Source organism: Podarcis melisellensis (genome assembly GCF_964234715.1).
Source record: "Podarcis melisellensis genome assembly, chromosome: 9".
NCBI lineage: Eukaryota > Metazoa > Chordata > Lepidosauria > Squamata > Lacertidae > Podarcis > Podarcis melisellensis.
The window spans coordinates 72,857,611-72,882,846 of record NC_138541.1 but is presented as its reverse complement, the minus strand read 5'-3'; the positions used below and the strand labels follow the sequence as shown (position 1 = coordinate 72,882,846).

The 25,236-nt window shown below is 47.7% G+C and overlaps 1 protein-coding gene across 1 annotated transcript; it reads left to right on the top strand.

The window, feature by feature from the left end:
* The first annotated feature begins 5 nt into the window (after positions 1-5).
* On the top strand, positions 6-20,226 carry STOML1 (stomatin like 1). The gene is made up of 9 exons (XM_081925710.1): positions 6-143; positions 184-214; positions 2,356-2,587; positions 4,943-5,049; positions 7,712-7,861; positions 8,802-9,005; positions 12,084-12,315; positions 17,067-17,294; positions 19,743-20,226. The coding sequence occupies exons 3-9, from the start codon at positions 2,440-2,442 to the stop codon at positions 19,943-19,945; spliced, it is 1,272 nt and encodes a 423-aa protein (XP_081781836.1). The 5' UTR covers positions 6-143; positions 184-214; positions 2,356-2,439; the 3' UTR covers positions 19,946-20,226.
* The last annotated feature ends 5,010 nt before the right edge of the window (positions 20,227-25,236 follow it).

Below are 25,236 nucleotides of genomic sequence, written 5' to 3'. Positions count from 1 at the left end.
TTCAGGTGCTTTCTCGGGGCCAAGCCTCTCCGGTCCCGTGCATGCGTTTACCCGGGAGTAACAAATAGGAAAGGGCCGCGCTGCGTCCGGCAGGACTTGCATAGCATCCCAGGGAGTGGCTGTTGCAACGACAAGCCCGTGCAGCGTGCGGGGAGGGGGGTGGATTTACTTCCGAGGAAACAGGCGCAGAGTCCGGCGGCCTCGCTACAAGGCTGTGTGTACATGCGATGGCTTTAAAGCATTTTTTTTTTCATCGCGATGGATTCTGGCTACTGTAGTTTAAGGGCTGGTGGGGGTGGGAAGTCGGGGAAGGGTAAACTGCAGCGCCCAGAATTAGAAAGTGGGTGCCTCAGGTTTGCTTTAGAAACGCTGCACTGTAGCTTTAGGGTGAACCCCTTTGTTGTTGTTGTTTAGTTGTTTACTCGTGTCCGACGCTTCGTGACCCCATGGACCAGAGCACGCCAGACACTCCTGTCTTCCACTGCCTCCCGCAGTTTGGTCAAACTCATGTTTGTAGCTTCGAGAACATTGTCCCACCATCTCATCCTCTGTCATCCCCTTCTCCTTGTGCCCTCCATCTTTCCCAACATCAGGGTCTTTTCCAGAGAGTCTTCTCTTCTCATGAGGTGGCCAAAGTCTTGGAGCCTCAGCTTCAGGATCTGTCCTTCCAGTGAGCACTCAGGGCTGATTTCCTTCAGAATGGAGAGGTTTGATCTTCTTGCAGTCCATGGGACTCTCAAGAGTCTCCTCCAGCACCAGAATTCAAAAGCATCCATTCTTCAGCAATCAGCCTTCTTTATGGTACAGCTCTCACTTCCATACATCACTACTGGGAAAACCATAGCTTTAACTATATGGACCTTTGTTGGCAAGGTGATGTCTCTGCTTTTTAAGATGCTGTCTAGGTTTGTCATCGCTTTTCTCCCAAGAAGCAGGCGTCTTTCAATTTCGCGACTGCTGTCACCATCTGCAGTGATCATGGAGCCCCAGAAAGTAAAATCTCCCACTGCCTCTATTTCTTCCCCTTCTATTTGCCAGGAGGTGATGGGACCAGTGGTCATGATCTTCGTTTTTTTGATGTTGAGCTTCAAACCATATTTTGCTCTCTCCTCTTTCACCCTCATGAAAAGGTTCTTTAATTCCTCCTCACTTTCTGCCATCAAGGTTGTGTCATCTGCATATCTGAGGTTGTTGATATTTCTTCCAACAATCTTAATTCCAGTTTGGGATTCATCTAGCATATCTGGAACCCAGGCCAGGCTACTGATACACAACGATCTCTGTGCTGTTTTTCCTGCGCTGCAAGGGGTTGGGCTAGATGACTCCCTGAGATCCCTTCCCATCCTACAGCTCTTTGACTCTGCATCCTTTCATAGCTTGTCGGCAGAAGCTTGCAAGGGGACGCTGAGATTTCAAAAGTTGGCATCGGACTTTAGAAACCCATGTGCTTCCCACAGGCTCTCAATGCAGGGGTAGGCAAACTAAGGCCCCGGGGGCCGGATGCGGCCCAATCACCTTCTCAATTGGAATTAGCATGTTTTTACATGAGTCGAATGTGTCTTTTTATTTAAAATGCACCTCTGGGTTACTTGTGGGGCCTGCCTGGTGTTTTTACATGAGTAGAATGTGTCCTTTTATTTAAAATGCACCTCTGGGTTATTTGTGGGGCATAGGAATTTGTTCATTTCCCCCCCCCCCAAAAAATATAGTCTGGCCCCCCCACAAGGTCTGAGGGACAACGGCTGAAAAAGGTTGCTGACCCCTTAATGCATCAAAGTCCTCCTGATGGCAGAGGGAGTAAGTCTTGCAGCTCCCTGGAATTAAAAAACACTCACACACCTGCCTCCTTCCTCTGCTTGTTGTTTGTGTCACTTGTCCAGTGTAACTGACCAAACAGGAAGGAGAAGAAAAGCACCAGCTGCTCTCCTGTGATCAGAGCAAAAGTGTTGAGTGCAAATGTGCTTCTAATGCAAAACGATTTCAACTGAGGTGCAAAATGCATTCATAGTGCCAGTGTGAGATTTCTTGAACACAACTGCAATTGCTGATTGCTCAGGGGCAGAAAATCCAAAAGAAGTAAGTGCTTGGGTGGGGATGAAGATTTGAGATTTCTTGTTGACATGGCTACAACTCAGGCTTTAACGCTCATGTTGGAGCTTTTTCCTGCAGATGAGTGGCTAGTCGTTCCCTCTATTTCTAATGTTCAGGCTGTGGGAGCGCTGATATTTGCAGTAATACAAAAAGCATTTTAAAACAGGGCATTTCGTACAAACAAAAGAGGCGTCAAAACAAGGAGATATGTTCCATGCAGAAACTGCATGCAAACATCTTTCTGCTGATGCTTTGTCATTGCAGAGTTAAAGAATGCAGGGCTCTTTATAATGCACATAAAGGGGGAAAACTAAGAGAGCTACCGGTAACTTGGGAGCTAACCAGAACATGTTCAGCCGGTCAGGATACCAAGCATTGCCATTAGGAGACACTGACCAGTACCAGCAGTCGGGCAACTGGCCAGATGGACCTCGGAAGGCTTTCTTATCACCCGGTCACACATGGAACACACTGAAGCTGATGCAGAAGGGAACAGGTAAGTGGCTGGGTTTGAAGATAGGAGAAAAGTCCAACTGGCTCAGATCAAAGGTCTGCATCTGTCCCAGATAAGCTAATCAGATGCACTGGGGAAGCATGCAAGCGAGAGCCCTCCTTTACTCTTTATTATGACAAGTAAAAAGGATCCAGGGGTCTTAGGAGACTACAAGCTTAACATGAGCCAACAGTGTGATGCAGCAACAAAAAAAGCGGATGCTATTCTCAGTTGCATCAACAGAAGTATGGTGTTCAGCTCAAGGGAAGTAATAGTACCCCTCTATTCCACCTTTGTGGGAAGCGGGTGGCGCTGTGGGTTAAACCACAGAGCCTAGGACTTGCTGATCAGAAGGTCGGCGGTTCGAATCCCCGCAACGGGATGAGCTCCCGTAGCTCGGTCCCTGCTCCTGCCAACCTAGCAGTTTGAAAGCACGCCAAAAAGTGCAAGTAGATAAATAGGTACAGCTCCAGCGGGAGGTAATGACCTGGAAGCTGTACACCGGCTCCCTCTGCCAATAAAGCGAGATGAGTGCTGCAACCCCAGAGTCGGCCACGACGGAACCTAATGGTCAGGGGTCCCTTTACCTTTTATTCCACCTTCGTAAGACCACAGGAGGAATATTGTGTCCAGGTCTGGGCACCACAATTTAAGGAGGGTGTTGATAGGCTGGAACATGTTCAGAGGAGGGTGACTAAGATGATCAAGGGTCAGGAAGCCAAGCCTTATGAGGAATGGTTGAAGGAACAGGGTATGTTTAGCTTGAAAAAGAGGAGACTGGGAGAAGATATGATAGCCATCTTCAAATATCTAGAAGGCTGTCACATGGAAGTTAGTTTGATTCCACTTTGGAGGGTAGAACTCGAACCATTGGCTTCAAGTTACAAGAAAAGAAATTCCAACTAGTAAGAGCTGGTCCACAGTGGAATGGTCTCCCTAGGGAGGCTGTGGACTCTCTTTTCTGGTGGTTTTTAAGCAGTGGTTGGGTGGCCATCTGTCATGGATGCTTCAGCTGAGATTTCTGCTTTGCAGGGGGTTGGACTAGATCAGTGTTTCCCAACCTTTGGCCTCTAGCTGTTTTCGGACTACAACTCCCATCATCCCTAGCTAGCAAGGCCCAGTGGTCAGGGATGATGGGAATTGTAGTCCATAAACAGCTGGAGACCAAAGGTTGGGAAACACTGGACTAGATGACCCAGGGGTCCCTTCCAACTCTATGATTATGTGGTGTGGATTGGAGATACTGTACTGTTGTCTGTGCTCTGGTAACTTTTTTAGGTTAAGATTACTGCAACCTGTTTATACGTAGGGCTGCTCCTGAAGACAGTTCACAAAATCCAGCCAGTGCAGAAGTCAGCAGCCAGCTTGATCACTGCAGCAAGATGGTTTGGCGAAACTGCAGTTGCTGCCAATTAGTGTCTGGGCCCAATGGAAAGTGCTGGTTCTGACCTATAAAGCAAACTAAGGCCCGGGGGCAGGATCCGGTCCAATCGCCTTCTAAATCTGGCCTGTGGGCGGTCCAGGAATCAGCATGTTTTTACATGAGTAGAATGTGTGCTTTTATTTAAAATGCATCTCTGAGTTATTTGTGGGGCATAGGAATTCATTCATTTTTTTCCCCCTTCAAAATATAGCCCGGCCCCCCACAAGGTCTGAGGGACAGTGGACCGGCCCCCTGCTGAAAAAGTTTGCTGACCCCTGCTATAAAGCCTTAAACGGCTCAGGGCCACAAAACCTCAAGGACCACCTCTCATATGAACCTTACTGAACCCCGATATCATCCTCTCTTTGTGTGCCTCCACCACAAGAAGTCCAGAGGGTGACAGCACGAGAACAGGGCCTTTTCTTCAGTGGCTCCCCATTTGTGGAATGCTCTCCCCAGGGAGGTTTGGCTGGTGCCTTCATTATACACATTTAGGCACCAGGCAAAAACTTCAACCAGGCCTTTGGCTAGTTAATATTCTATGGCCTTTTAAATATTTTTGTGCAGGGGTTGTGTTCTGTTTTATTTTTGTTTAAACTATTTGTTTGTGCTTTTATCCTGTATCTTGTGAACAGCCCTGAGATCTTCGGATGAAGGGAGGTATATACATTTAATGCATCCCTACATTAGGCTGACCAGATGGAGACCCTGCCCGGCCCTTCAGAGATCCTGCCATTGGCCGGGTCCAGGATGCGGCCTTCTTGTGTTCTTCTACCCACACCACACCTTGACAGCACATAGCTTCCTGGGAACAGCAGTTTGTAAAGGGTGCTGGGAAATGGTGCTGTGTGAGGGGCAAACTAGTTCCCAGGATTTTTTGGGGGGGTGCTCTGTGAATGTGCATTAATTAGTTTGCTTCTCTTTGTTTTCCTCAGATGCCCCTCAAGAGTGTTTGTCATGGGTTTGCCATGGGGTGGTCACCACTTTTGTGTTGCTGGTCACAATCCTCCTCTTCCCCATCTCGGCCTGGTTTGTTCTGAAGGTAGGAACCGGAGATGGGGAGACCTGACGCCTGTTTGCTGTGGGTGAGCAGGTGGGAGGTTCCAACCAATCAGTTTCAGCTCCCTTGCAAATCCCTCTTCTCCAAGATTAGCCCTAATGCAGGTCCCGCATAGCACTGACATTGCTAGTGGCCATCGATAGCGCTTTCCTGCATGCATTTGTCTGAGGCAGAAATGTGGGATGTAAGAATCGGGTGCAGTCAAACACAACATGGCTAGAGTAGACATGAAGGTTGTCTCAGTCCTCCAGCCGGAAATTCCTGCTTTCCAGAACTGAGACGTAACTTCCTATGTGTAACTTGAGATGGACGTAGCCTCTCCTGAAGTACCGCATTTTTCGCTCTATAACACGCACCAGATCATAACACACACGTAGTTTTTAGAGGAGGAAAACAAGAAAGAAATATTCTAAACGAAACAGTGGATGTATGAGTTTTGTGGTTCATGCTGTGGCCACAGACATGTGATCTGACGGTGAGTTTGGGGTAGCCCAATGCAAAAATCCTGAGGATCCATGTGGATCCATGCTAAAGTCGCCCTAAAGTCGCAGGGGTGCTGGATGTCGCAGGGGCGCTGGGGGAGTCAACGGGAAGCAAGAGAATGAGAAGGATGCCACACACACACACACACACACACAGTATCAATCCTAAAGTCGCAGGAGAGCGCAGGGGCGCTGGGAGAGTGAACGGGAAGCAAGAGAAGGAGAAGGATGCCTCACACACACACACAGCCCCTACAGTGGCTAATCCAAAATCGGACAGCAAAAAAATGCAGGCAGGGACAGAGAGCACGGGGTTGTTTTAAAGCAGCCAACCCCGCTCTGCTTCTCTCCCTCCTCCCGGCTAGGCTGGCTGAAAAGCTTTGCTGCTACTTAGGAGCTCAGTGGGGAGGAGAGAGGGACATAGAGCACGGGGTTGTTTTAATAATAATAATAATAATAATAATAATAATAATAATAATAATAATTTATTTATACCCTGCCCATCTGGCTGAGTTTCCCCAGCCACTCTGGGCGGCTCCCAATCAGTGTTAAAAACAGTACAGCATTACATATTAAAAACTGCCCTGAACAGGGCTGCCTTAAGATGTCTTCTGAATGTCAGGTAATTATTTATCTCTTTGACATCTGATGGGAGGGCGTTCCACAGGGCGGGCGCCACTACCAAGAAGGCCCTCTGTCTGGTTCCCTGTAGCCTCACTTCTCGCAATGAGGGAACCGCCAGAAGGCCCTTGGTGCTGGATCTCAGTGTCCGGGCTGAACGATGGGGGTGGAGACGCTCCTTCAGGTATACAGGACCGAGGCCGTTAAAGCAGCCAACCAGACAGGAGCCGCTTACACTCGTGTAAGCGGCTCCTCTCCTCTTCCGCTCTGCTTCTCTCCCTCCTCCCCGGCTCTGCTCGCTGACAGGAGCCGCTTACACCCGCTTTGCTGTTTCAAAGGAAGCCACGGACTGCTCACGACTGCAGCAGATCCCCCCGCCATCCTTAGGCATTCGCTCCATAACACACACAGACATTTCCCCTTACTTTCTAGGAGGAAAAAACTGCGTGTTATGGAGCGAAAATTACGGTAGAAAGAACCAGAAGCGCAGGCTGGCGACCATCTTGTCTTCTCTTGTCTCTATCGATGCCATCTTAACAACAGCACTACAGTGGTACCTCGGGATGTGAACAGGATCCGTTCCGGAGCCCCATTCGCATTCCTGAATAGAACATAAGATGCGATGGAGCATCTGCGTGGGCCGTGTTTTGCCGCTTCCGCGCATGACGTCATTTTGAGCGTCTGCACATGTGCGAGTCGCGAAACCCGAAAGCACTCAACCTGAAGCACATTCAACCCGAGGTGCGACTTTACTGAAATGCACCCTTGGCTCCAGGCCGAGAGAAGGGGGGCTTTCTCCCATAAGAAGATAGTCACCATATTTAAACTATGTTCTAACCTTTTAAGTCTGCCTTCTGGGAACCTTTGTGTGAACAGATGATTATTTGTGAGTAAACATTTTATACTTTGCAGAAGACTGTGTAGCGTCTTATTTTAGCAGGGATTAAACGGGGAAAATACCAGGAAATATTTACAGAGACTCTAACGAGTCTGAGCAAGCGATCTGCTGTGCGTGTGTTTAAAAGGGGAATGTTAACTCTGCTGACTTTGTTGTACAGACAAGTTGGGATAGGATATCTTAGACAATATATCCTCCCCCGAATCCCTAAACAATCTCACAAGAAACACCTGAAATATTTTTCAATCAGAGGTTTGACTTTACTAGATCACAGGGAGCTGCCCTAAACCAGGCCAGACTATTTATTTGTTGGGCCCAGTACAGTGGTAACTCGGGTTACAGACTCTTCAGGTTACTGACTCTGCTAACCCAGAAATAGTACCTCAGGTTAAGAACTTTGCTTCAAGATGAGAACAGAAATCATGCTCCGGCGGCGGGAGGCCCCATTAGCTAAAGTGCTGCTTCAGGTTAAGAACAGTTTCAGGTTAAGTACAGACCTCCGGAACGAATTAAGCACTTAACCCGAGGTACCACTGTATTGTCTACTCTGACGGCTAGCAGTTCCGCAGGGTGGGAATGCAAAGAGCCTTCCTTTCGTTTATATTTGCACCTCTCAGTCCTTCTCTTTCCATTTCCTTTCCAGATAGTGCCTACTTATGAGCGAATGATCATGTTCCGTCTGGGGCGGATCCGGGCCCCCCAAGGGCCAGGGGTGGTTTTGGTGCTGCCCTTTATTGATCACTGGCAGCTGGTGGACCTCCGGACACGGGCCTTCAGCATCCCGCCATGCAAGGTGAGTTGCTGCTACCTCGAAAGATGCTTCTCCAAAGAGCGAGGCTGCCCTGGGCGCCCAAGGGAGCCGGTGGGGGTGAAAGCTCAGAGCAGTGCAGGAGAAGGGGGGGGGGCAACAGTGGAAAATGAAACTGCCTCCCTCCATGCAGCCCATCAGTGCTGGAGGGGGGAACCTGTTGCCCTCCATATGTGAGACTACAACTCCCATCATCCCTGGCTCTTGGCCATGCTGGTTGGGTCTGATGGGAGCTCTAGGATGAAGTATGCTATAGGGCAGTGTGGTCCCCAGAGTAGGCAGTAGGGTCCCAGGGGGAGGCAGGTAAGGAGGTGCAAATGATTACCAGGCTTTGAACAGCTGGATCAAGTCTATCAGTTTTGTTGAATTAATTGTGCTACATTGTTTAAATTGGATTTTAAACAAATGTGCAACTTATACATACCGTTTTGAATTTTATTACATTATTATCTTCCTTAGTGGGTTGTGCAAAACGCTGCTCTGGATAATGTTTTTCTAGAGTGGGGGAAGGGCACCGGGAATGAGTTTTTGGAAGCAAGGAGACAGCAGCCCCCCAAAACTGCTGCTGTAAGCGGTTTATTTATTTCCATTGCGCTTGAAGGAATTGCTCAGGGAAAGTTTCCCTGCGAGGATCACAAAGCTCACTGCGACTGTCTCTGGAGAGCCAGTGTGGTGTAGTGGTTAAGAGCGGTGAACTCGTAATCTGGGGAACCGGGTTCGCGTCTCCGCTCCTCCACATGCAGCTGCTGGGTGACCTTGGGCCAGTCACACTTCTCTGAAGTCTCTCAGCCCCACTCACCTGATAGAGTGTTTGTTGTGGGGGAGAAAGGGAAAGGAGATTGTTAGCCGCTTGGAGACTCCTGAAGGGGAGTGAAAGGCGGGATATCAAATCCAAATTCTTCTTCTTCTTCTCTGGCCTTTACAGCTGACGTCTCGGGATGGAGCGTGGGTCTCTGTGGGGGCTGATGTCCAGTTCCGTGTTTGGGATCCGCTGCTGTCGGTCATGATGGTGAAAGATCTCAACCTTGCCACGCGGATGACGGCCCAGAATGCCATGACCAAGATTGTGCTTAAGAAGTACCTGCGGGAGATTCAAACAGAGAAGCTGCGGATCGCAGACCAGCTCCTGGTAATAAAATCTGCTAATCTCTCTCTCTTTTTCTTTCTCTCTCTCTCTCTCTCTCTCTCTCTCTCTCTCACACACACACACACACAGAGAGAGAGAGAGAGAGAGAGAGAGAGAGAGAGAGAGAGAGAGAGAGAGGTGAGGCTGGGACTCTGCTTAAAAAAGAGAGAGAGTGTTGGTGTTTCGTGCGGGCTGACTGGCTTGACTGGTGCCCGCCTCTCGCTCCCTCGCAACGTGGGCTGGGCTGTGAGGAGGGAGGGAGGGAGGGGAATGCTGGGGGTGGCAGTGAGCAGAAGGAATATCTGCAGAGGCAGCAGGTCATATGAGGGGCACAACACACGCAAGAGACATGGATCCTTCTGCCACGGTGAGAAATCCCAAGGCTACCAGGTGGTGGGGAACCACACACATCCCCTCACTGCTCCCTTTGCAGGAGGCAGACCTCTCTTCCTGCTTGGGGAGGAACACTCTGCACATGCTCAGAGGCACTCTGATAAATTCTGATTTTAAAAATGTATACCCTTGCTTTCTGGGGCTCCCAGAGGCTGCTGCCCCAGCCGCAAATGGGGCACGGTTGGTATTATACGCTGCCTCTCCATATCCTTCAGAGGGGTCTCAAGCGTGCTCGGGTACTGCCTCATCTCTCCCACGGCGCCCTTTGCCTGGCTACTGTAGCCCCACTCCGAGATGACACCTTCCTTCCCTCTCTCCCTCGCTCCCACGTGCCCTCCTGTGCCCATTTATTCCCAACTGCGTGAGGGAGCAGATTTTGCGCCCCCTCACCTGCTTAGTGTGGCATTTGCCCTCCTATGTGTGTGACATCATACTGGGTTCATGGGGAAAGGGTTAACTAATTGTAAAATGACTAACCAATGGGAACCCAGGGGGCAGATGTATAAGGTTTAAGCACAGAGGTTTTTTAGTGAGTTAGAGTTGTTGAGGAGACAGTCTGGAGTTTGAAGAGACAGAGAAGATAAGTCTGTGGGTTGGGCTAGTCTGTGAGAGAGTGAGAGAATTTGTTAGGCATCAGTCAAACAGTTGAGATAATCAGTCAGAAGGTATTAGGAAGGTAAAAAGGTAAAGGGACCCCTGACCATTAGGTCCAGTCGTGGCCGACTCTGGGGTTGCGGCGCTGGCGTACAGCTTCCGGGTCATGTGGCCAGCATGACTAAGCCACTTCTGGCGAACCAGAGCAGCGCACGGAAACGCCGTTTACCTATTTATCTACTTGCACTCTGACGTGCTTTCGAACTGCTAGGTTGGCAGGAGCAGGGACCGAGCAACGGGAGCTCACCCCGTCACAGGGATTCGAACTGCCAACCTTCTGATCAGCAAGTCCTAGGCTCTGTGGTTTAACCCGTAGTGCCACCCCCGTCCCTATTAGGAAGGTATAGGCCGGTAAAGACACTAAAGTTAAGATACTGAGAGGAATATTACCTGAGAAACCATAAACTTGTTAATGTTTGTAAAATAAACTTGCGGTTTTTTGGTTCACTTTTAACAAGTCTGACTGTACTCAGTGTTTTTACCATAGAGTAACTTTTTGGTGGCAGCGGGGAAGCAAGCACAGTGGTGGCACAGGGATCAATAGACCGTTAAATGTCTGGGGACCCTGTGTGATCACCACACTGAGACCATGCTCCCCAGATCCCCAGGTGAGAACACCCCCACACCCCCCACACACAAACACCCCAGCCCTCCCTCAGGGTGCCATGCCCTGCTCACCCCCGAGAGCGCAGCACAGAGTGGCAAGGAAGGCAACGAGGCTCAGGTAGAGAAACAGCAGCTGCGTCCAAAGCTGTGGAGAAAGGCTTTTCTTTCTCTGCGATCGACGAGAAACAATCCCGCAATTGTTTTTTTAAAAAAAATTTTTTTTTTCATTTTTCAAACACATAATAAAAAACAAACACAACACAAAACAAAAACATACACAACATTAAACATATACCGACTTCCCCATACCTCCCTTTCGCTGCATCCTTATTCCACAATTCTTTAGCAACCCTTTAGTCAATTTATCTATTAGTTCCCTTTCATTAAATTTCCTTAAACTTATTAGTTACAGCTGTAATTCTCTACTTCTTACCCCTTGACATCTTAACACTCCTCAATTTTACAACAGTTCTTAAGATATGTTTTAAATTTCTTCCAGTCCTCTTCCACTGTCTCTTTCCCCTGGTCTCGGATTCTGCCGGTCATCTCTGCTAGTCCCATGAAGTCTGTCACCTTTGTTTGCCATTCTTCCAGAGTAGGTAGTTCTTGCATCTTCCAATACTTTGCCAGAAGAATTCTTGCTGCTGTAGTAGCATACATGAAAAAAGTCCTATCCTTCTTTGGCACCAGTTGGCCAACCATGCCCAGGAGAAAAGCCTCAGGTTTCTTAGGAAAGGTCCACTTAAGGACCTTCTTAATTTTATTATAGATCATTTCCCAAAAGGCTTTAATCTTTGGGCAGGTCCACCAAAGGTGGTAAAAGGTACCTTCAGTCTCATTACATTTCCAGCATTTATTATTGGGCAAATGGTAAATTTTTGCCAGCTTGACTGGGGTCATGTACCACCTGTAAATCATTTTCATTATGTTCTCTTTTAAGGCATTACATGCCGTGAACTTAACACCAGTGGTCCATAACTGTTCCCAGTCAGCAAACATAATGTCATGACCGATATCCTGTGCCCATTTAATCATAGCTGATTTCACCATTTCATCCTGTGTATTCCATTTCAACAGCAAGTTATACATTCTAGACAAATTCTTAGTATTGGGTTCTAACAGTTCTGTTTCTAACTTTGACCTCTCCTTCTGAAATCCTATTTTCCTGTCCTGCTTAAATGTCTCATTTATCTGATGGTAGTGTAGCCAGTCTCAAACTTTGAACTTTAGTTTCTCATAACTCTGAAGTTTAAGCTGAAACAATCCCGCAATTGACTCCTCGATCATGATTGACGTGTTGTACATGCCTGGACTAGATGACCCTTTAGTTCTCTTCCAACTATACAATTCTACAATTCCATGAATACCTGCAGGGTCCCAGTTTTCGCATGCCCTTGATCTAAATTCCCTGCCTTCTCTTCTTTCTAGGTGGAAATCAATGACATCACCAGGTCTTGGGGCCTTGAGGTGGACAGGGTGGAACTGATACTGGGAAGTGTCCTCCAGGCGTCCCAGGAGACTGTCCCACAGGCGCCGGGCTCAAGGCCTCCAATCCCAGGACTGGAAGGGCTGGACAGCACCATTCAGCAGCTGGCTCTTCAGTTCTTTGGCAAGACCCTGGCGGCTGCAGCCACCAGTCCAAATGGAGATTTTGAGACAGGTGACCACATCAGTTCTCCAAGCATGACTTAGTAAAATAATAATATTAATAATTTCTTAGGGCAGCCATCCCTTACTGTTTATCTCTAGTCACTCCTTGGTATAATACCATTGTAATATAACAGCGTAGTGTTGGGCTTGGACTTGGGAGACCTCGACTGGAATCCTTGCTTGGGCCATGAAGCACATGGGGCAACCTTTGACCAGTTTGCAACAAAACAAAAGGAGCGTGCTGGATCAGGCCAGTGGCCCATCTAGTCCAGCTTCCTGTTCTCACAGGGGCCAGCCTTAGGACCTGTGCACTGGCCTCTTAAGGGCAGGTAAAGGTTTCCGTCTGGTCAGCCCCATCAGTTCTTTCTGACCCAATGCCTGTAGAAAACCCGCAAGCGGGCTCCAAGCTCAAGAGCCCTCTCCCCTCCTTGTGGATCCTTGTGGAGAGCCAGTGTGGTGTAGTGGTTAAGAGCGGTAGTCTCGTAATCTGGGGAGCTGGGTTCGCATCTCCGCTCCTCCACCTGCAGCTGCTGGGTGACCTTGGGCCAGTCACACTTCTCTGAAGTCTCTCAGCCCCACTCACCTCACAGAGTGTTTCTTGTAGGGGAGGAAGGGAAAAGGAGAATATTAGCCGCTTTGAGACTCCTTAAAGGGAGTGAAAGGCGAGATATCAAATCCAAACTCTCTTATTTTCACCCCTCCCATTGCGTGAATCTCCTGACAATGTTTTTGGAAAGGAGGGGGCAGAAACTGCTCTTCCTGCCTGGCTCTGTGGGAGTCTGAGTGTTATCTATGTAGTAATTAGATGGCTGAGTGAGAGCTGTAACACTCATGCAAGCCAGTACAGTGGTACCTCTGGAGGCGAACGGGATCTGTTCCGGAGCCCTGTTCGCATCCTGAAGCGAACGCAACCCGTGCAGGTCGTGATTCGCCGCTTTCACGCATGCGCGTGACGTCATTTTGAGCGTCTGTGCATGCGCGAGCAGCGAAACCTGAAAGTAACACGCTCCGTTATTTCTGGGTCGCTGCAGAGCGCAACCCAAAAATGCTTAACCCGAAGCTACTTCAACCCGAGGTGTGCCTATAGCTTTTAGTTTTAGTTTGCAGTAGCTATTAGAAAATAAAGAAGTTATGCTTCACAGCTTTCTTCCATGTTGTTCATACTCTGCTGAGTTTGGTGCTTACAACTCACAGTTGTGGGTCCACTGTACTTAGACCTGATTTTCAAAAGTGGAAGGTCTCTGGAAGTGTGGTGTGGTGGTTAAGAGCAGTGGACCCGAAATCTGGTGAACTGGGTTTGATTCCGCGCTCCTCCACATGCAGCTGCTGGGTGACCTTGGACTAGTCACGCTTCTCTGAAAGTCTCTCATCCTCACTCACCTCACAGAGTGTTTGTTGTGGGGCAGGAAGGGAAAGGAGATTGTTAGCTGCTTTGAGACTCCTTCGGGTAGTGATAAAGCAGGATATCAAATCCAAACTCCTCCTCCTCCTCCAGTTTGCCCAGCCAGTCGGGGCAGAACCAGTTGTTGAGCCCAGTCATTGGCATTGGCTCAAAAGCGTACTGACACTCCTGTGGTTTCCAGCAACTGGTACCCAGACGCGTTTAGTGCCTTCAACAGTGGAAGGCATGAGCTCTACCACCTTTTCAACAAGCCTTTTAAAGAAGTATGTTTCCCAGTATGTGTCGGAATTGTTTTTAGATGTGCCACTTGTGTGTGGAAAACCCCTGAGTTCCTTTGTCGGGAGGAAGGTCGCGATATCGATTTGATAATGATAAGGATCATAATTCATTAATACCACTGTCTGTCCGTAGACAATGGTCATGATCTCTGGGGCTGATGGGAGTTATTCTGCATCTGAGAGTCAGTGCAATGTAGTGGTTATAGCATGGGTAACTACAGCCTGGGGGCCGGATCCGGCCCAATCACCTTCTCAATCCGGCATGCGGACAGTCCGGAAATCAGCGTGTTTTTACATGTTTAGAATGTGTGCTTTTATTTAAAATGCATCTCTGGGTTATTTGTGGGGCATAGGAATTCGTTCATTTTTTCTTTTTTTTTTCATGCATAATTTTTTTATTGGTTTGCATAAATTAAAGTACAAATCAAAATACAAAACAAACTATATCAGTGCTCTTATTATTCCACCAAAAATATAAAAGAAAAAGACTTCCTTTGGTCTTTCCACGAATCGTCCATACTGTTATAAACAATAAGTCCGCATTTCTTTGTTTGTAATACCATAAGTCGTTCTCATTCATTCCTTTTCTTTTGGCATTACCCTTTACTTCTTACAAAGCACCTTTGAAACCCGCTAGTGTTATCTGTTCTTCAGTTAAGCTTTCCAGATATTTCGTAAAACTTTCCCAATTTTCAACAAACCTCTGATCTTTTATATATCTAATTTTTCCTGTCAACCTATCCATCTCCACATAGTCAAGTAATTGGGATCTCCATTCCTCCATTGTCGGTAGAGTCTCTTGTTTCCAATTTTTAGCTATTAGGACCCTTGCTGCCGTTGTTGCATATTGGAACAATTTGTGATCTTTTTTCTTTATCTCCATTCCTACCAAGCCTAGCAGGAACGCCTCGGGTCTTTTAACAAAGGTGTATCTTAACATTTTCTTCATTTCATTATATACACTCTCCCAGAACCCTTTGACCTTTTGGCATTCCCACCACACATGGTAGAAAGTCCCCTCTCTTTCCTTACACTTCCAACATTTGTTGCAGGATCCGTACATTCTGGCTAGTTTGACCGGGGTCAGGTACCAGCGATAAAACATTTTCATTAAGTTCTCTTTGAGTGACACACAGGCCGTAAAATTAATGTGTTGTTTCCAGAGTTTTTCCCATTCTTCGAAATATATATTACGGCCCAGGTCTCTAGCCCAGTGTATCATTACTGCCTTAACCTCCTCGTCAACTAAGTGCCAATCTAGTAGATGCTTATACATTTTAGATAAGATTTTTGTATTATTCTCCAGAATCTCAGTTTGAAATCTAGATTTTGTGTCAGCATATCCTTTGTCCTTGACATCTTTCCTGAACAAATCGTTTAACTGGTGGTAGTGCAGCCAATCATATACTTGAGATTTAACCTGATCGTACGGCCTCAATTTCCACTTTCCTTCCTCCTTCATTAACAGTTGTTCATAAGTTGCCCAATTGGCTCTCATATTAATTTTTTTGACGGATATAGCCTCTAATGGAGACAGCCATTGTGGTGTTCTGGGTTCTAACACATCCTTATACCTTTCCCATATCTCCATCAGAGGCCCCCTGAATATGTGGTTCCCGAATCCTTTGTGCCCTTTCTTCCGCCCATGCCATAAATAGGCATGCCACCCGAATCGAGTATCGTGACCTTCCAAGTCTAGCACTTCCCTATCTTCCAGTTTTATCCATGTTTTAACCCAGCATAAACATGATGCCTCATAATATAACTTCAGATCTGGCAGGGCGAAGCCTCCCCTTTCTTTCGAGTCCGTCAATAATTTGAATTTAACTCTCGGCTTCCTTCCCTGCCAGATATACCTGGAGATCTCTTTGTGCCAGGCTTTGAATATCTTTGTGCCTTTAATAATCGGGATGTTTTGAAAGAGAAATAGGATTCTTGGGAGTACCGACATTTTGATTGTGGCTATCCTACCCCAAAATGACAATCTAAGCCGACCCCACGTTTCTAAATCCTTCTTGACTCCTTTCCATACTGTATCATAGTTATTTTTAAATAGATCTATATTTTTTGGCGTTACCCATACCCCTAGGTATTTCACCTTCTTTGTCACTTCTATTTCTATTTCTCTTTGTAATTCCTCAATTTCATCTGCCTGCATGTTCTTAGCTATTATTTTTGTTTTCCTTTTGTTTAGTTTGAAGCCCGCTACTTCCCCAAATTGGTCAAATTCTCCGAGTACCTCTTTTATTGAGTTCAGTGGGTCTTCCATTGTTACGACCAGATCGTCTGCAAAAGCCTTAGTTTTATGTTCGTGCTGGCCGACCCTGATTCCTTTGATTCCTTTGTTAGCTCTAATGGAGTTTAGTAGGACCTCTAACATCACTATGAATAGCAGTGGGGATAGTGGGCATCCCTGTCTTGTTCCCTTGGATACTAATATTTCTGCCGTCTCCACATTATTTATTATCAATCTCGCTCTTTGTTCCGTGTAAATTGCTTTTATCCCATTGTAAAATTCAGTACCTACTTCCATATGTTCCATTTGCTTCAGCAGGAATTCCCAGTTTACGTTATCGAACGCTTTCTCAGCGTCCACGAATAGCAGTAAGCCTTGTTTGTCACACCTTTCTGTTAGGTATTCTATAATATTTATAATGTTTCTTATATTCGTTCTTAAATTCTTAATTTCTTAAATTCGTTCATTTTTTCTTCTTCTTCAAAATATAGTCCGGCCCCTCACAAGGTCTGAGGGACAGTGGACCGGCCCCCTGCTGAAAACGTTTGCTGACCCCTGGGTTAAAGTGTCGGGTGAGAACCCAGGACAAACCAGGGCACAAATCCTCCACTCAGCCATGAGTGGGTGACCTTGGGGCCAAACCCTGCCTCTCAGCCTAACCTACCTCCCAGGGTTGCGGTGGGCATTCAGTGAGGAGGAGGAGGAGGGGAAAACCATGTATGCAGCCTCAAGCTCCTTGCAGGAAAGGGTGGGATATAAATGCACCAAATAATTATAAGCTGGAGGAGGGCCCTGCTTTGGCCACGCCTGCCATAACCTCCGTACCAATTGCCCTTTTTCTCCAGCTGAACATGTGGAGGTAGAGAACGAGATGGAGGAGCCACCGCATGCTGTCCACACAGAGCCAGGCGGCAGCAGTGAAGGAAGGAGGTTTAAAGCTGAGGAGCACCTCTCCGCGTTGGAGCGTTGCTTGTCCGAATCCTTAGTGAACCAGGTCAAGGCTTGCTACCAGATCAATGTCCGGCTGGCCAGTGGAGCAAAGACTACTACTTATTTCATTGATCTCTCTTCAGGTCAGTTTCTTTTGTTGAATGAAGCCATTGACAAAGGCCCCCTCCTATGGGGCTTCCCTCACTCAGCATCTGGAAGGTGCTGTCAGTGCAGAATGCTGCAGCACGATTGCTGACAGGTGTGAGGAGGCCTTGCCAGCATAGAACACCTGTGCCCAGAGATCTGCGCTGCCTGCTGATTGGCTATTGGGACAAGTGGGGCATGTACCTATGAGATTTCATTGCCCCACATATGCCCACTTGACCGCTTTGAAGGGCCCTGTTGCCAGGGCTACATGATGCCCATTCATAAGAAATCGGCCTTTTAGTGTGGCGGCACCTGCACTTTGGAACTCCCTGCCTATTGACACCAGACAGGCGCCTTTGCTGTCTCCTTTTGGCATCTGCCAGAAACATTATTGTTTAGACAAGCTTGCGCCCCGATGCTTAGGAAGTTGATGTGAGTTTTAAGCTGTTTTTAGCCTATGTCATTTTAACTTTTTGAAAGCCTTAATTTGGTGCTGTTAATTTTTCCTTGTTGATAATTTTACAGTGGTACCTTGGGTTAAGTACTTAATTCATTCCAGAGGTCCATACTTAACCTGAAACTGTTTTTAGCCTGAAGCACCACTTTAGCTAATGGGGCCTCCTGCTGCTGCCGCGCCACCGGAGCACGATTTCTGTTCTCATCCTGAAGCAAAGTTATTAACCTGAAGCACTATTATTGGGTTAGCAGAGTCTGTAACCTGAAGTGTATGTAACCTGAGGTACCACTGTATTGTTTTCTCTTTGTTGGGTGTTTGTTGTTTTTTACAATCAAGCAATGTGTACATTTTGGGAAGTAGATGGCCCTAAGGCAGCACATTGGATCCAGCCGTTGGGCTTCTCCACCGACAGCACCGAGAAGGTCTACCAGGCCTCTGAAAACAGCCATGTTTGGCAAACCCCAGGGGACCCACCTGTTAGTTACATCACATGAGAAACGGCCAATCTGAGGTGGCCATTTGGGTCCTCAGGACCTGTCAGGGTGGGGTGGAGTTGGGATCATAGAGTCTGGGCGTAACAGTGCTCTGGGTGTATAATAATAATAATAATAATAATAATAATAATAATAATAATAATAATAATTATACCCTGCCTATCTGGCTGGGTTTCCCCAGCCACTCTGGACGGCTTCCAACAAAAGATTAAAAATACATTAAAACATCAGTCATTAAAAACTTCCCTAAACAGGGCTGCCAGAACAGAGCAGTGTTCACTGCTCAGGCAAAAGAGGGAATATGCAAGTCCTAACGTTGACGTTGTGGGTTTTGTATTTTTTAAAGGTGCATTCTGCAGAAGGCGGAGTAGACTTTCTTGGCTGCTGTTCCAGAGGGGAAGGCTAGAACCAACGGGTGGAAATGTCAAGGGAACAGAATTCACCTAAACATTAGGCAATGACCTGGTTCTTCAGCTGTGATTCCCACATTGTGGGGGGTGGGAGTAGATGGCCCCTTAAGGTCCCTTCCACCTCTACAATTCTATGATTTTATGATAGAGACAGCTCCCCAATAGTGAGAGCTGTTTGACAGATTGGGCTTTCCTTTGCTGGAAGTAAATAAATAAATTTTATTTGTATCCCGCTCTCCCCAGCCAAAGGCAGGCTCCGAGCGGCTAACATCATATAAATAAGACAACATGCATAATACAATATACAATATGCAAATAAAATAACATTCAACATTCATTAAAACAATATAGAATAATATTGAATATCGGCATTTCAAAATTAAACAGAAATCCACTCAACAGTTACAATAAGTAATTTCGAAACTCCTAATTTCTAAGTAGTTAAAGCGGTGTGAAATTCTCTTTGGAGGGGGTTCAAGTTTTGTATTTTGATTTTGCTCTGTGAAACGCCCTGAGACCTCCGGGTATAGAGTGGTATGTAAATTCAATAAATAACAACAACAACAAACAAACAAACAACAGAGAGGCCCACAGCAAACTCCTAGTTTATTCAGTAAAGCATTACTGGACACAGTCCAAAAATCCTGTGGGAGCATTTCTGTTAGGACAGACACTAATCTGGCAAAATATACATCATGTTAGCTGTTCATCCTCTCTCCAACCGTTTCTGCCACCCCAGCTCCCCATCCAACAGTCCCTGGAAACCCTGACTCAACCCTGACTCAGCCTGACACATGTTAAAACTGGAATTGTTTTTCACTTTAGCATTTAGCCGTTAGGTTCATCCTAAGCTAGTTCTTGCCAGCTAGCTTCTTGAATATGTGACACCCAAAATTCCATGTTAACACAGTGGTATCAGTCAGGGATGCTGTAGTTAAAACACTGCCCTGAAGTTCCTGCCCTGGACAACCGAACCTCCAACAAATTTTCCTTTTCTATTATTTAGTGAACACCAGTTTCAAGAGCTGCTGTCCTGATTTGAATTCCTAGGCTACTGGTCTTCCTCCCTTTTTCCCCCTGCAGGACGTGGGCGAATAGGCCCTGGGCCGCCCGACCACAGTCCCGACGTGGTGCTGGAGGTGTCTGAGAGTGACCTGGAGGCCTTCATTCTAGGAGAGCTCCATCCTTTGAATGCCTACGTCTGCGGGAGGCTTCAGGTCCATGGAGACCTGAGTGTAGCCCTCAAGCTGGAAGAGCTCTTCAAAGTGATGAAGCAAGGAAGATGAACATGTTGGGAGTCCAAGAGGAGGGATCATTCAGTTTGCTGCCTAAGGGTTAATTCTGTCCTGGGAAGCCAGCTTAACCTAGGGGGTGGGAAGGTGTTGCTTAGCAACCAGACAGAGTGGCATGATGCTTACTGGTGTAGGGGTTCTGAGGGAGTTTTAACCCTGTATGTTAGTTAAGCGTCTCCCTGCCTGAACTAAGAAAGACACAGCCTCTCTTCCTTTCTCCACAAATGATACCCAGGTTTTTTCAGCTTGCTCAGTAAAGTGTCATCAATACTTTTCTCTCTGGCCTCTGTCTACGTTATTCAAGTGACTTTACTAACAGAACAAAGCCTGTGTAGCTATTTGAGTTAGTTCTAGTGCAACAACCAGGCTGTTGACTGGGTCCAGTTATGGGGATCATGTGTTTCGTGTGATGGAAACAATTGTGCAGGATCCCCAGTTTATTTTCAAACTCCACAAAGTGCTGCTTATGACCTCGTAAAGGTCCAGTCGTGACCGACTCTGGGGTTGCGGCGCTCATCTCGCTTTACTGGCCGAGGGAGCCAGCGTACAGATTCCGGGTCATGTGGCCAGCATGACTAAGCCGCTTCTGGCAAACCAGAGCAGCGCACGGAAACGCCGTTTACCTTCCCGCCAGACCGGTACCTATTTATCTACTTGCACTTTGACGTTCTTTCGAACTGGTAGGTTGGCAGGAGCAGGGACCGAGCAACGGGAGCTCACTCCGTCGCAGGGATTTGAACCGCCAACCTTCTGATTGGCAAAGTCCTAGGCTCTGTGGTTTAACCCACAGCGCCACCCGTGTCCCTTTGCTTATGACCTACAGAGCCCTAAACGACTTGGGGCCTGGCTGTTGGAAGGACCACCTTTTTCTGTACAAGTCTGACCTAATAGTTGTATTGGTATTATTGTCTCTTATCTGCCCTTCAGCAAGTGATCTCAGCGAGTGATCTCAAGGTTACATGAATCTTAGAACATAAGAAGCTAAGAAGCATTGCACTGGATCCGGCCAATGGCCCATCTAGTCCAGCATCCTGTTCTTACAGTGGCCAGCCAGGTTGCCCCAAAAGGAAACCTGCAGGCAGGATCTGAGCACAAGAGCCAAATTCTTGTGGTTTCCAGCAACTTGTATGCAGAAGCATGGCTGCCTCCAACTGTGGAGACAGAGCTTAGCCTTCATGGCTGGTAGCCATTGAGAGCCATCTCCGCAAATTTTTCCACTTGTCTCTTAAAGCCATCCACGTTGGCAGCCATCCCTGCCTCATGTGGGAGTGAGTTCCATAGGTTAACTTTGTGCTGCATGGAGAAGTCCTTTCTTTCAGCTGTCCTGAACCCTCTTAACATTCATTAGATGTCCCAAAGTTCTAGTGTGGGGAAAATCAAAAGACAATATTAAAAACAGTTAAAACCAGTTATATTCAAGAGCAGAGGGTGTGTAATGTATGCCCGTCCGTCCGTATGTGTATATCTGGGGGGGGGGGTGTCCCTTCCAACTCTGTTATCCCAGTAACATTTGAGTTTTTAAGAGCAACGCTGAAAAAGGCAGACATCTCCTACATGTTCCTGCGTGCTTGTCATGACTAAACCAACTCAATTTCTGTTGATTCACCTAAATGTGGAATTGGTTAACAATGTGTTGTCTTTGAATTTGGGAATTGGGGAGAGACGGGAAAGTCCTCACAGTGCCGGTTCTTCTCTGAGCTGGGTTTATTTACACACACCCATCTGAGTCACCAGTCACCTTCCTGCTCATTTGGGGTTGACTTACTATAGGACGGTGAGGGAGGGGCGAGAACACTCTAGAGTTGCAGGACTCCAACTCCCATCTTCCCTGGTTGTTGACCATGCCGGGGTGGGTGGTTGTACGCTCATGGGAAGTGGGATCCCACAGCCCCCGGCAGGGCAAGGCATGCCCATCCCTTCTCATTAACACTGTAATAGCAATCTGGCTTCTCCAAGTGAGTAGTTCTGGGCACCTCAGTCTAAGGAGGATGTACGAGCTGCTTAACCGCGGAACAGACTCCCTCAGAAGGTGGTGGGCTCTCCTGCCTTGGAGGTTTTGAAACTAGGGTTACCAGACGTCCCCGTTTCCCGGGGACAGTCCCCGGATTTGTGAATATGTCCCTGGACAAATGTCATCCCCGGAATGTCCCTGGATTTCATCTAACGTCCTGGGAAACGCAGCAGCGGTAGTCTCAGCAGCCCAGAGCAGTTGGCTCTGTCTGGCTTCAGGAGCTGTTCAGAAGTCCCCATATGATGGTGGTGCAGGGGCTCTAAGATGCAGCTCCCGGGATGCCTCCACCTTCCCTGACCCCAGCAACTCAGCTTCATGCTGCCTATAGGAGTAGTAGTAGTAGAAGAAGAGTTTGGATTTGATATCCCGCTTTATCACTACCCTAAGGAGTCTCCAAGCGGCTAACATTCTCCTTTCCCTTCCTCCCCCACAACAAACACTCTGTGAGGTGAGTGGGGCTGAGAGACTTCAGAGAAGTGTGACTGGCCCAAGGTCACCCAGCAGCTGCATATGGAGGAGCGGAGACGCGAACCCGGTTCACCAGATTACGAGACTACCGCTCTTAACCACTACACCACACTGGCTCTCAGCTCCTACTTGCATGCAAGCAGGAGCGGGGATGGGGATCTCCCAGGCAATGGGAAGCCTCCCTTCCCAGCTGAGGGATCCCCGGCCCTCCTGCTTGCACGCAAGTAGGAATGCCGCTCTTGGCCCTCTTCCACCTTCCATGCCTGACTGCGTACCGTTTCACCACCACCACCACCACTACCACCGAAGAACCAACAACTGAGGGGCTGCCCAGGCTCATGGAGAAAGCAGATAGGAGCCTCGGAGGAAGGGGAAACATAGTGGTTGAGGTCAAGGCAGCAGCCACCCCTCTGCCACCACCATCGCTGCAGCATCAATGTCCCGAACGTGTAGTATTTACTTAAAGTGTCCCCGGATTCATTGAAAAAAAATTGGTAACCTTATTTTAAACAGGTGGGGTGGGGGAGGAGATCTGCTAGAGCATGGGTCAGCAACCTTTTTCAGCCATGGGCCGGTCCACCGTCCCTCAGACCATGTGGTGAGCTGGACCATATTTTGAAAAAAAATATGAATGAATTCCTATGCCCCACAGAAAACCCAGAGATGCATTTTAAATACAAGCACACATTCTACTCATGTAAAAACACCAGGCAGGCCCATTCTACTCATGTAAAAACATGCTGATTCCCGGGCTGTCCGCGGGCCGGATTGAGAAGGCGATTGGGCCGCATCCGGCCCCTGGGCCTTAGGTTGCCTACCCCTGTGCTAGAGTTTCTTTAGCCGTGATTTCTGTTTTGCAAGGGGTTGGACTAGAATGGATGGCCCTTGGTCCAACTCTCCAGTGCTATGATTCTATGATGGAGGAGGAGTCTCTGGCTCCGCTCCATCTTTGAGGGCTGCTGCCACGCACCCTGAGGTGCCTTTCTCAGGGTAGGTATCTCAGGCACAAGTGGTGAGCCTTCCCCGCCCCCTGGGCTTGTCCTCGCTCTCTGCATTTAATGACTCCGGTTATGAACTTGCTCTTTTCTCGCACAGTCTCTGCCAACTGCCACCTCATGACAACCTATCTGTGGCTGCCACACCTGGACTGTAGTTCGGGGTTCATCAAATGCAGACAGTGGCGTAGCTTGGGTTGTCAGCACCCGGGGCAAGGCAAGTAATTTGCACCCCCTAACCCATGGATTTGCGCCCCCTAACCCATGGATTTGCGCCCCCTAACCCTAACCCCCAGATGTTGCGCCCGGAGCGGCCGGGCCCCCCTGCACCCCCCACGCTACGCCACTGAATGCAGAGCAGGTAGAAAACATGTCCTAGGGCCAAGGCCGGTTGGGTCTCAGGAAGAAGGCCTGTCCCATTACCTGCTTTTAAAAGGAGATGATAAGAACCGAAGCCTCCGGCATGCAAAGTATAGTATCCTAGAGTTGGAAGGTTCTCCAAAGGTCATCTAGTCCAACCCCTGCTGAATCAGGAGATCCGCTGCCACGGCATCCCACCACCTTCTGAGACAGTCTGTTCCATGGAGCAACACCTCAGGCCATCGCGATGTTTTGTTTATTTTTATTATGTATTTTGTGCTTTGCATATTGTAACTTTGTGTGGTGCACCACCCTGAGACCTGTGGGTATAGGCAGTATCATAGCTGTCAACATTTCCCTCTTTTGAAGAGAAATTCCCTTATTCCGAATAGGATTCCTCGCAAGAAAAGGGAAAAGTTGACAGCTATGGGCAGTATGCAAACAACAACAACACTCTCAGGTAGCATTTTAAGAGGAACAGCAATGAATGGTGCCCAGTATTCATAAATCATTGTGGTAAGTGATCTTCCTCTTGCAACAGAAACAGAGAAATTATTAACACCGAATTGCAGCAAGATGAGAGAAAGTAGCCAGGCAGGACAGGAACCAGCAATGCCAGCACAGAAGCTAAGGGAAGATAAATAAAGCAGCTATTTTGAGCAGCTCCCCACTAAATCAAGGAAATAAATACAGTGGTACCTCGGGTTACATACGCTTCAGGTTACAGACTCCGCTAACCCAGAAATAGTACCTTGGGTTAAGAACTTTGCTTCAGGATGAGAACAGAAATCATGTGGCAGTGGCACAGTGGGAGGCCCCATTAGCTAAAGTGGTACCTCAGGTTAAGAACAGTTTCAGGTTAAGAACGGACCTCCAGAACAAATTAAGTTCTTAAACAGAGGTACCACTGTACAAATACAGTGATACCTCGGGTTAGAGGTGCTTCAGGTTACAGACGCTTCAGGTTACGGACTTCGCTAACCCAGAAATAATACCTCAGGTTAAGAACTTTGCTTCAGGATGAGAACAGAAATCACAGCGGGAGACCCCATTAGCTAAAGTGGTGCTTCAGGTTAAGAACAGACCTCCAGAACGAAATAAGTTCTTAAGCAGAGGTACCACTGTACAAATACAGTGATACCTCGGGTTACAGGTGCTTCAGGTTACAGACGCTTCAGGTTACGGACTCCGCTAACCCAGAAATAGTACCTCAGGTTAAGAACTTTGCTTCAGGATGAGAACAGAAATCACAGCGGGAGACCCCATTAACTAAAGTGGTGCTTCAGGTTAAGAACAGACCTCCAGAACGAAATAAGTTCTTAAACAGAGGTACCACTGTACTTAACTAACTGACCAGTCCAGTGGTGTAGCGTGGGTTGTCAGTGCCCGGGGCAAGGCAAGTAATTTGCGCCCCCTAACCCGTGGATTTGCGCCCCCTAACCCTACCCCTA

Coding starts and splice junctions, on each gene's coding strand:
- STOML1 (XM_081925710.1), top strand. CDS start 2,440: ATGTTCAGCCGGTCAGGATACCAAGCATTGCCATTAGGAGACACTGAC. Junction 5,050..7,711: donor CGGCCTGGTTTGTTCTGAAG/GTAGGAACCGGA, acceptor TTTCCTTTCCAG/ATAGTGCCTACTTATGAGCG. Junction 9,006..12,083: donor GGATCGCAGACCAGCTCCTG/GTAATAAAATCT, acceptor TCTTCTTTCTAG/GTGGAAATCAATGACATCAC.